We start from the raw sequence: 12,174 nt of genomic DNA on the forward strand, positions 1-12,174 counted from the left end.
TGCAGAGTTAATTGAAGTCATCTCTCAGTTACATTACACATAATGCCGCTTAGGGTTTTTTCTGTAACCGAGGGAGGGGGAGGGGCAGGTAGCCTACACACACGCTGGTAAAGATTTCCAGCTGGCAGGCGGACACTGGAACACGTTTCTGAGTGACAGAGTGAGGGCTTTGCGTAGGCGCTTTGTTTGCGTTTTTTTGTGCGACTGGAAATGCCCGGAACGTTATTAACCGGTTCCCGTGCTTTTAAAAATAACGGTTCTGTTCCGGAACAGTGTGGATCACTTTTGTTCCTGGTTATGGGTTCTGTTCCTGGAAAAATATTGTTATTTTCTGGTTTTCGGGTTCTGTTCCCCTCAACCGGTTCCAACCCCTGGATGCTAGTAGCATGTTAGCCCCCTGGATGCTACTAGCATGTTAGCCCCCTTGATGCTAGTAGCATGTTAGCCCCCTGGATGCTAGTAGCATGTTAGCCCCCTGGATGCTAGTAGCATGTTAGCCCCCTTGATGCTAGTAGCATGTTAGCCCCCTGGATGCTAGTAGCATGTTAGCCCCCTGGATGCTAGTAGCATGTTAGCCCCCTGGATGCTACTAGCATGTTAGCCCCCTGGATGCTAGTAGCATGTTAGCCCCCTGGATGCTAGTAGCATGTTAGCCCCCTGGATGCTAGTAGCATGTTAGCCCCCTGGATGCTAGTAGCATGTTAGCCCCCTGGATGCTAGTAGCATGTTAGCCCCCTGGATGCTAGTAGCATGTTAGCCCCCTGGATGCTAGTAGCATGTTAGACCCCTGGATGCTAGTAGCATGTTAGCCCCCTGGATGCTAGTAGCATGTTAGCCCCCTGGATGCTAGTAGCATGTTAGCCCCCTGGATGCTAGTAGCATGTTAGCCCCCTTGATGCTAGTAGCATGTTAGCCCCCTGGATGCTAGTAGCATGTTAATCCCCTGGATGCTAGTAGCATGTTAGCCCCCTGGATGCTAGTAGCATGTTAGCCCCCTGGATGCTAGTAGCATGTTAGCCCCCTGGATGCTAGTAGCATGTTAGACCCCTGGATGCTAGTAGCATGTTAGCCCCCTGGATGCTAGTAGCATGTTAGCCCCCTGGATGCTAGTAGCATGTTAGCCCCCTGGATGCTAGTAGCATGTTAGCCCCCTGGATGCTAGTAGCATGTTAGCCCCCTGGATGCTAGTAGCATGTTAGACCCCTGGATGCTAGTAGCATGTTAGCCCCCTGGATGCTAGTAGCATGTTAGACCCCTGGATGCTAGTAGCATGTTAGCCCCCTGGATGCTAGTAGCATGTTAGCCCCCTGGATGCTAGTAGCATGTTAGCCCCCTGGATGCTAGTAGCATGTTAGACCCCTGGATGCTAGTAGCATGTTAGCCCCCTGGATGCTAGTAGCATGTTAGCCCCCTGGATGCTAGTAGCATGTTAGACCCCTGGATGCTAGTAGCATGTTAGCCCCCTGGATGCTAGTAGCATGTTAATCCCCTGGATGCTAGTAGCATGTTAGCCCCCTGGATGCTAGTAGCATGTTAGCCCCCTGGATGCTAGTAGCATGTTAGCCCCCTGGATGCTAGTAGCATGTTAGACCCCTGGATGCTAGTAGCATGTTAGCCCCCTGGATGCTAGTAGCATGTTAGCCCCCTGGATGCTAGTAGCATGTTAGCCCCCTGGATGCTAGTAGCATGTTAGCCCCAGAGACAGTCATACTAGAGTTACACACACTGACCCAATGAGTCCTGTTGACTGACTGTAAACAGCCTGCAGGTTTTACACCTCAGGACAAACAGTCTCTCTGAGTCCATATCCCAACGCCAGTCTAAGTTTTAGTGTTGGTGTCCGTCCCTATATGTTTTCTCCTCAGGCTCTGTGACATCTGTGCATTCCCAGCCATGTGAAGACCAGGCTGTACTGCCCAGCCTCTCTCACCCTGTTCCCACTCACATCGCCCTGCCAAGGCCCTCGCCCAAGGCTCACAGACAGGTGAGTACACACACACACACACACACACACACCATGCTTGGTCTACCACCATAAAACTTTGGCAAATATTTGGCTCATTTGACTTGGAAAACACACACACACACTGTGACCCTAACATTGCCCATTGTGTCCTCTCTGTGTTCCAGCTGGCTGTGAAGGTGGACTCAGTAGAGAGACAGGACCCCCTCTCAACCCTCCCCTCTCTCCCCTTGTCCCTCCGCCTGCCTCCCCCCCATCCCCACTCCCTGCTCTCCCCCCGCCCCCTCTCTCCCCCCTTCCTCTCGGACCCCGCCGACGAGGAGGTGTGGCACATCACCAGCTCAGCGCGCCATTGGTGGGACAGACATGGAAGTGGGCGGTGTCACTCCCTCTCGCCCTACGCCTCCCCTGACTCCCCTCCCTCCCTGAGGAGCCGAGGGAGTGCGCTCAGTCTGCTGGGGGCGGGGCTAAAAGGTCACGACCCGAGGAAGGGCTTCAGCGTAGACACCCAGGGCTTCCTGGATAAACCGCGTTGTCCTGACGACCAGCGACGACACTCCATCGAGATCTGCCCGTCCCCTTCGGAGGATCCGCCGCTAGGCGAGGGCTGGGAGGCGGACGGGGAAGAGAGGGGGGTGAGGAGGCCCAGGGGTCAGGGGTCAGAGGTTAGAGGTCACAGGAAGAAGAGGATGAGCCCACCCTGCATCTCAATCCACCCCCCATGTGACCCAGCGGGCCGTGGCCCGTCGGAGCCGCAGGCTGACTGTAACCCGCTGCTGAGACGCAGAACCCCCTCCTACGAGGTCGCCGACGCGCACAGGCTAACGCCGACACACACCCCGACACGCACACTCACACCGACACACACGCCGACACATCGCCACACACCGACTGACACACACACACTCGTACAGACTCTCCCTCACGCAGTAACACACACCCCGACACACACACTCACACACCGCCTGCCCCACGCACACACTCTTATCCGTACACATACTCTACCTCATTCCCACAAACACACCGCGTCCCCTACACACACCCTGTCTCACACACACACCCCGTCCCCCACACACACCCTGTCTCACACACACACCCCGTCCCCCACACACACCCCGTCCCCCACACACACCCCGTCCCCAACACTAGACACTAGACCTTCCTCTCTCTACAGTGACTACAAACCACTCCCACAGTTCACCTTCGACCAACCGGAGCACAGATACACGAGTGGCATGTCCGCTGGCCTATCGAGCAATGATCCAGCCACAAGTCCCTCGCTCTTTAACAGCAGGGCGGGGTTTAGCTCGATGAACAGGAGAACTGCCCAATGAGAGCAGAGCCTCATTAGGAGAGGGATTCGTCAGAAAGCCTAAACCCGATCCAGAGGGTGTGGCCTGATCTGGACAGTGACGGGTTGGATGGAGAGAGATGGGGGAGAGAGAGAGAGAGATGGGGGAGAGAGAGAGATGGGGGGTGAGAGAGAGATTGGGGGTGAGAGAGAGAGAGAGAGAGAGAGAGAGAGAGAGCGAGAGAGAGAGAGAGAGAGAGAGAGAGAGAGTGTGAGGTTGTAACTCAGTGTTATTTAGTTCAGGACTAAAGCCACATAAATCTGTAGCCAAAGTATTTCTGACACTCCTCACACCAGCCAGCCAGCCAATCAGGAACAAACGTTTATGACACTCTGCCCTCACGTGAGCCAATCAGGAACCAGCGCCTGGCTGACCTCTGACCCTTACAGGATGGGAGATTGACGGTGCTCCTTCAAGTCCTCTACAGGAGCTACTCTACTTCCTATGTCCTACTTCCTGTTTCCTGTCCTGGTCCACGATCACATTGATCTCTCAGACAGAAGAGGACAGCGGACCGGGACACGTGTGTTGTGTGTTGTGTGTTGTGTGTATTTTATCCCTTATGCATCAGTGTGTTCAGATGCTCTCTGTCATAGATGTTGATGGACATGTCTTTATCTGCTGACAGACAGACAGACAGGTATAACAGACAGACAGGTATAACAGACAGACAGGTATGACAGACAGACAAGTATAACAGACAGACAGACAGGTATAACAGACAGACAGACAGCAGAGCAGTGTGTGTTCTGTGTATCTCACGTTGTATATACAGAAAATATTTCATTGCTGAGATGATAAAATAACTCTATGCATTAATGCACCACATTTTTTTCTAGAGATCTATACTGTTTGTTTTGTTCCCGTCATCCTCATGTCTATACTGTTTGTTTTGTCCCGTCATCCTCATGTCTATACTGTTTGTTTTGTCCCGTCATCCTCATGTCTATACTGTTTGTTTTGTCCCGTCATCCTCATGTCTATAATGTTTGTTTTGTTCCCGTCATCCTCCTGTCTATAATGTTTGTTTTGTTCCCGTCATCCTCCTGTCTATAATGTTTGTTTTGTCCCATCATCCTCCTGTCAATAATGTTTGTTTTGTTCCCGTCATCCTCCTGTCTATAATGTTTGTTTTGTTTCCGTCATCCTCCTGTCTATAATGTTTGTTTTGTTCCCGTCATCCTCCTGTCTATAATGTTTGTTTTGTTCCGTCATCCTCCTGTCTATAATGTTTGTTTTGTTCCCGTCATCCTCCTGTCTATAATGTTTGTTTTGTTCCCGTCATCCTCCTGTCTATAATGTTTGTTTTGTTCCCGTCATACTCCTGTCTATAATGTTTGTTTTGTTCCGTCATCCTCCTGTCTATAATGTTTGTTTTGTTCCCGTCATCCTCCTGTCTATAATGTTTGTTTTGTTCCGTCATCCTCCTGTCTATAATGTTTGTTTTGTTCCCGTCATCCTCCTGTCTATAATGTTTGTTTTGTTCCCGTCATCCTCCTGTCTATAATGTTTGTTTTGTTCCGTCATCCTCCTGTCTATAATGTTTGTTTTGTTCCCGTCATCCTCCTGGATGTTTTTTATAAAGTAGAAGAGGAGGCCTCATCTGAACACTGTTCTCTGTTAGCTAAACTAGTTCACTTTACTCAAACAGTAACCAAGGAAAACTGTTCGTAATCTTGAACACGTGTTTTTTATGAGTTAACGTAACTTAAACATAACTTAACTTGTTTAGCTTTGACTGTGTCTGACGCTCTCTGCTGGGGATGAGATTAGGTTTATTTCTAGGGCGAGGAGAGGAGATGAGGAGGAGGTGGAGAGGAGAGGAGAGGAGAGGAGAGGAGAAGAGAGGAGAGAGAATAGGAGAGTGGAGAGGAGGTGAGAGGAGAGGAGAGGAGAGGAGAGGAGAGGAGAGGAGAGGAGAGGAGAGGAGAGGAGAGGAGGAGGAGGAGGTGGAGAGGAGAGGAGAGGAGGAGAAGAGTGGAGAGGAGAGGTGGAGATGTGTTAGTGTAGGTATCTACAGACAACCAGGAGAGGAGAGGAGAGGTGGAGAGGAGAGGAGAGGTGGAAATGTGTTAGTGTAGATATCTACAGACAACCAGGAGAGGAGAGGAGAAGAGAAGAGAAGAGAAGAGAAGAGAAGAGAAGAGAAGAGAAGAGAAGAGAGGAGAGGAGAGGAGAGGAGAGGAGAGGAGAGGAGAGGAGGAGAGGAGAGGAGGGGATGGGAGGGGAGGGGAGGGGAGGGGAGGGGAGGGGAGAAGAGAAGAGAAGAGAAGAGAAGAGAAGAGAAGAGAAGAGAAGAGAAGAGAGGAGAGGAGAGGAGAGGAGAGGAGAGGAGAGGAGAGGAGAGGAGAGGAGAGGTGGAAATGTGTTAGTGTAGATATCTATATCTATCAACCAAAACGAACCCCCTGTCGTCAAAGTGCAGTAATGTCTCTGTTCCCAACGGTCCCTCACAACGTGACTCGTGTTGTTCCTGGTTACAGTAACCATCCCTTTACTGACGGGTGTCTGCTATCCACAGAGTCTACCAGTCAGCCCTGTCTGAGGATAGATACATGACATCTAGGTGTACCTGTAATCCACCTGGTGTGTTTTACATACAGTATGTATACCTGACCTGCTAGACACAGGGCTGTGACAGGATCACGCATCTCTCCTAAAGCCTAACCCTAACCTCTAACCTTAACCCTAACCCTAAAGCCGTACTCAGGTCATATCCACTTGTAGAGATGGAACCCCCAACACCCAACCGCACCTCATTATCACCTTACCCTATACTAATGTTAACCCTGACCCCTGACCCTAACCCCTGTATGCCTAGCCCCACCCCCCATCTCTAACCCCACCCTCTATCTCTAACCCCACCCTCCGTCTCTAACCCCGCCCTCCATCTCTAACCCCGCCCTCCATCTCTAACCCCGCCCTCCATCTCTAACCCCACCCCCCATCTCTAACCCCACCCTCCGTCTCTAACCCCGCCCCCATCTCTAACCCCACCCCCCCATCTCTAACCCCACCCTCCGTCTCTAACCCCCACCCACCCCTGTACCATGTCACCCTCACTGGGCCACCAGCAGTATGCATGTAAATGATGATTATATATCAGAGAATAGATCTATAAACATGTTATTGATCACTAGAGACAAGCTTCCTGTTTGTCCCATTCTACCCTGCTTGATCTCACTGGGGGAACAGAAGAGACTTTTGATTGGATGATGAGGCAACGTTTGTTTACTAGGAAGTAAAAGCCTGGCGTCCGTCTGACTGACCCCCCCACCTCCAGGTCAACTAGTTTGACCCCTGACCTTTAGAGTCAGCGGTGTCTCCAGCTATAGAATCTCCTGTTATATTTGTAATTGTTTTAGAGAACAGGTGTTTTTTTCTCTATTTTCCATAGTAGTCAATACAATTTGGTAGAAAATAATGATAATAATTCTGAAGAGTTTGACAGATGAATTTTAATCCTCAGATATTTGTGTGTTTTTTTAATGAGGAATCGTTTTTTGGACTATATGCATGTTGCTGAGAAGAAAGATATCCGATATGTTTGTTTTTTAAAAAAACATTTTTTTTTTTATAAATTAAGCATTTCCAGATGTTTCCGATGTTTGTAAGACTGTCTATTTAAATGTACTGGGCTCAGTTTGATCTGTACGGGACTGTAATACTGATTTAAAACATGATTTATTATTGTCCGATGCAAAAATGTGCTGGGTGTTTAGTGTGTATCTACTGTCACAGAGAGGTAACCATGGAGACGGGTTCTGGGTGGTTAGTGTGTATCTACTGTCACAGAGAGGTAACCACGGAGACGGGTTCTGGGTGGTTAGTGTGTATCTACTGTCACAGAGAGGTAACCACGGAGACGGGTTCTGGGTGTTTAGTGTGTATCTACTGTCACAGAGAGGTAACCACGGAGACGGGTTCTGGGTGGTTAGTGTGTATCTACTGTCACAGAGAGGTAACCATGGAGACGGGTTCTTGGTGTTGTTTATCTCAGAGCCCAGAAGTTGAGCGCTTGTCTTTTCCTCCCCGTTGCTCCTCCCACCTGATCGATCCACTAGTTACCAAAACCCTACAAGTTATTTATCTGATGTGTATTATGACTCAGTATGAAATGAACCCTAATAAAAGCTTTATACATAACATATGGTGGTGGTGGTGATGATGATGATGATGATGATGATGATGATGATTATGATGAGGATGATGGATCTTTGGCATGGAGGTGAATCTGTGCTTCTATCTGATAAAATACTAATTATAAAGAGACTGAGTGTTTTTAAAATCGCACCAGCATGCTTCAGGACGTTCTAGAACCAGGCTTCAGGAAGTTCTAGAACCAGGTTTGAGGACGTTGTAGAACCAGGCTTCAGGACGTTCTAGAACCAGGCTTCAGGATGTTCTAGAACCAGGCTTCAGGATGTTCTAGAACCAGGCTTCAGGAAGTTCTAGGACCAGGTTTGAGGACATTGTAGAACCAGACTTCAGGACCTTCTAGAACCAGGCTTCAGGAAGTTCTAGAACCAGGCTTCAGGACGTTCTAGAACCAGGCTTTCATGATGTTCTAGAACCAGGCTTCAGGAAGTTCTAGAACCAGGCTTCAGGACGTTCTAGAACCAGGTTTCAGGACGATGTAGAACCAGGCTTCAGGAAGTTCTAGAACCAGGCTTCATGACGTTCTAGAACCATGCTTCAGGACGATGTAGAACCAGGCTTCAGGAAGTTCTAGAACCAGGATTCAGGGCATTCTAGAACCAGGTTTCAGGACGATGTAGAACCAGGCTTCAGGAAGTTCTAGAACCAGGCTTCAGGAAGTTCTAGAACCAGGCTTTCAGGATGTTCTAGAACCAGGCTTCGGGATGTTGTAGAACCAGGCTTCGGGATGTTGTAGAACCAGGCTTCGGGATGTTGTAGAACCAGGCTTCGGGATGTTCTAGAACCAGGCTACAGGATGTTATAGAACCAGGCTACAGGATGTTGTAGAACCAGGCTACAGGATGTTGTAGAACCAGGCTACAGGATGTTGTAGAACCAGGCTACAGGATGTTATAGAACCAGGCTTCAGGACGTTCTAGAACCAGGCTACAGGATGTTGTAGAACCAGGCTTCAGGACGTTGTAGAACCAGGCTACAGGATGTTCTAGAACCAGGCTACAGGATGTTGTAGAACCAGGCTTCAGGACGTTCTAGAACCAGGGTACAGGATGTTATAGAACCAGGCTTCAGGATGTTGTAGAACCAGGCTTTCAGGATGTTGTAGAATCAGGCTTCAGGACGTTGTAGAACCAGGTTTCAGGACGATGTAGAACCAGGCTTCAGGACGTTCTAGAACCAGGCTTCAGGACGTTCTAGAACCAGGCTTCAGGACGTTCTAGAACCAGGCTACATGACGTTGTAGAACCAGGCTTCAGGACGTTCTAGAACCAGGTTTCAGGACGATGTAGAACCAGGCTTCAGGAAGTTCTAGAACCAGGCTTCAGGACGTTCTAGAACCAGGCTTTCAGGATGTTCTAGAACCAGGCTTCGGGATGTTGTAGAACCAGGCTTCGGGATGTTGTAGAACCAGGCTTCGGGATGTTCTAGAACCAGACTACAGGATGTTATAGAACCAGGCTACAGGATGTTGTAGAACCAGGCTACAGGATGTTGTAGAACCAGGCTACAGGATGTTGTAGAACCAGGCTACAGGATGTTATAGAACCAGGCTTCAGGACGTTCTAGAACCAGGCTACAGGATGTTATAGAACCAGGCTTCAGGATGTTGTAGAACCAGGCTTTCAGGATGTTGTAGAATCAGGCTTCAGGACGTTGTAGAACCAGGTTTCAGGACGATGTAGAACCAGGCTTCAGGACGTTCTAGAACCAGGCTTCAGGACCTTCTAGAACCAGGCTTCAGGACGTTCTAGAACCAGGCTACATGACGTTGTAGAACCAGGCTTCAGGACGTTCTAGAACCAGGCTTTCAGGATGTTCTAGAACCAGGCTACATGACGTTGTAGAACCAGGCTTCAGGACGTTCTAGAACCAGGCTTTCAGGATGTTCTAGAACCAGGCTTCAGGACGTTCTAGAACCAGGCTACATGACGTTGTAGAACCAGGCTTCAGGACGTTCTAGAACCAGGTTTCAGGACGATGTAGAACCAGGCTTCAGGAAGTTCTAGAACCAGGCTTCAGGACGTTCTAGAACCAGGCTTTCAGGATGTTCTAGAACCAGGCTTCGGGATGTTGTAGAACCAGGCTTCGGGATGTTGTAGAACCAGGCTTCGGGATGTTCTAGAACCAGGCTACAGGATGTTATAGAACCAGGCTACAGGATGTTGTAGAACCAGGCTACAGGATGTTGTAGAACCAGGCTACAGGATGTTGTAGAACCAGGCTACAGGATGTTATAGAACCAGGCTTCAGGACGTTCTAGAACCAGGCTACAGGATGTTGTAGAACCAGGCTTCAGGACGTTGTAGAACCAGGCTACAGGATGTTCTAGAACCAGGCTACAGGATGTTGTAGAACCAGGCTTCAGGACGTTCTAGAACCAGGGTACAGGATGTTATAGAACCAGGCTTCAGGATGTTGTAGAACCAGGCTTTCAGGATGTTGTAGAATCAGGCTTCAGGACGTTGTAGAACCAGGTTTCAGGACGATGTAGAACCAGGCTTCAGGACGTTCTAGAACCAGGCTTCAGGACGTTCTAGAACCAGGCTTCAGGACGTTCTAGAACCAGGCTACATGACGTTGTAGAACCAGGCTTCAGGACGTTCTAGAACCAGGCTTTCAGGATGTTCTAGAACCAGGCTACATGACGTTGTAGAACCAGGCTTCAGGACGTTCTAGAACCAGGCTTTCAGGATGTTCTAGAACCAGGCTTCAGGACGTTCTAGAACCAGGCTTCAGGACGTTCTAGAACCAGGCTTCAGGACGTTCTAGAACCAGGCTTCAGGACGTTCTAGAACCAGGCTTTCAGGATGTTCTAGAACCAGGTTTCAGGACGATGTAGAAACAGGCTTCAGGACGTTTAAGCTGTGATGGAACCTGACCTTCAATCTATCAGAAACCTTGTCGTTTTAACTCTTGAGAGACTGGAGGAGGAAGAGGAGGAAAAGAGGAGGAGGGGGTGTTTTCTAGCTGTCAATAGACAAGCTAACTGTCTGCAATAATTTCCCTCCGATGCTCCCAGAACTGACAGGGTTTCCAGGGCTGGCATACAACTGTGCTTTTGACATTGTCTTATTGCTGATTAAAATAATGATCAAACATTGTCCTGAAGGATGTTCCCTGTCATCGAAAAATAAACGTTTTTTTATTCCTGAGCTGAAGGTGTCCGGTGTGTTTCTTCACAGAGCCCCTTGTGGGATAACAACTATTGACTGTGTTCTCAGCAGTCCCCACAAGATGGCGCCAGAGAGTAACATGTCTTTAATATTGACTGTGTTCTCAGCATTCCCCACCAGATGGAGCCAGAGAGTAACATGTCTTTAATATTGACTGTGTTCTCAGCAGTCCCCACCAGATGGCGCCAGAGAGTAACATGTCTTTAATATATTTACTGTGTTCTCAGCAGTCCCCACCAGATGGCGCCAGAGAGTAACAGGTCTTTAATATTGACTGTGTTCTCAGCAGTCCCCACCAGATGGCGCCAGAGAGTAACATGTCTTTAATATTGACTGTGATCTCAGCAGTCCCCACCAGATGGAGCCAGAGAGTAACATGTCTATAATATTGACTGTGTTCTCAGCAGTCCCCACCAGATGGCGCCAGAGAGTAACATGTCTATAATATTGACTGTGTTCTCAGCATTCCCCACAGGATGGCGCCAGAGAGTAACATGTCTTTAATATTGACTGTGTTCTCAGCAGTCCCCACCAGATGGCGCCAGAGAGTAACATGTCTTTAATATATTTACTGTGTTCTCAGCAGTCCCCACCAGATGGCGCCAGAGAGTAACATGTCTTTAATATTGACTGTGTTCTCAGCAGTCCCCACCAGATGGCGCCAGAGAGTAACATGTCTTTAATATTGACTGTGTTCTCAGCAGTCCCCACAGGATGGAGCCAGAGAGTAACATGTCTTTAATATTGACTGTGATCTCAGCAGTCCCCACCAGATGGAGCCAGAGAGTAACATGTCTTTAATATATTTACTGTGTTCTCAGCAGTCCCCACCAGATGGAGCCAGAGAGTAACATGTCTTTAATATTGACTGTGATCTCAGCAGTCTCCACCAGATGGCGCCAGAGAGTAACATGTCTTTAATATATTTACTGTGTTCTCAGCAGTCCCCACCAGATGGAGCCAGAGAGTAACATGTCTATAATATTGACTGTGTTCTCAGCAGTCCCCACCAGATGGAGCCAGAGAGTAACATGTCTTTAATATTGACTGTGATCTCAGCAGTCCCCACCAGATGGAGCCAGAGAGTAACATGTCTTTAATATTGACTGTGTTCTCAGCAGTCCCCACCAGATGGAGCCAGAGAGTAACATGTCTATAATATTGACTGTGTTCTCAGCAGTCCCCACCAGATGGAGCCAGAGAGTAACATGTCTTTAATATTGACTGTGATCTCAGCAGTCCCCACCAGATGGAGCCAGAGAGTAACATGTCTTTAATATATTTACTGTGTTCTCAGCAGTCCCCACCAGATGGAGCCAGAGAGTAACATGTCTTTAATATTGACTGTGATCTCAGCAGTCTCCACCAGATGGCGCCAGAGAGTAACATGTCTTTAATATATTTACTGTGTTCTCAGCAGTCCCCACAGGATGGAGCCAGAGAGTAACATGTCTTTAATATTGACTGTGTTCTCAGCAGTCCCCACCAGATGGCGCCAGAGAGTAACATGTCTTTAATATTGACTGTT

At 48.7% G+C, this 12,174-nt stretch overlaps 1 protein-coding gene across 1 annotated transcript in view; it reads left to right on the top strand.

Moving 5' to 3' along the window:
- The window catches only part of LOC129845981 (voltage-dependent T-type calcium channel subunit alpha-1H-like), a gene marked incomplete at its 5' end in the record, with an annotated part of 18,998 nt that extends 14,868 nt beyond the window's left edge, over positions 1 to 4,130 (top strand). Inside the window, 2 exons of the mRNA XM_055913969.1 lie at positions 1,866 to 1,984; positions 2,131 to 4,130. Of these exons, the coding sequence (XP_055769944.1) occupies positions 1,866 to 1,984; positions 2,131 to 3,297 (1,286 nt within the window). The remainder of the gene's footprint in view (positions 1 to 1,865; positions 1,985 to 2,130) is intronic.
- Positions 4,131 to 12,174: the final 8,044 nt, after the last annotated feature.

Source organism: Salvelinus fontinalis, unplaced genomic scaffold, assembly GCF_029448725.1.
Source record: "Salvelinus fontinalis isolate EN_2023a unplaced genomic scaffold, ASM2944872v1 scaffold_0416, whole genome shotgun sequence".
Lineage (NCBI taxonomy): Eukaryota > Metazoa > Chordata > Actinopteri > Salmoniformes > Salmonidae > Salvelinus > Salvelinus fontinalis.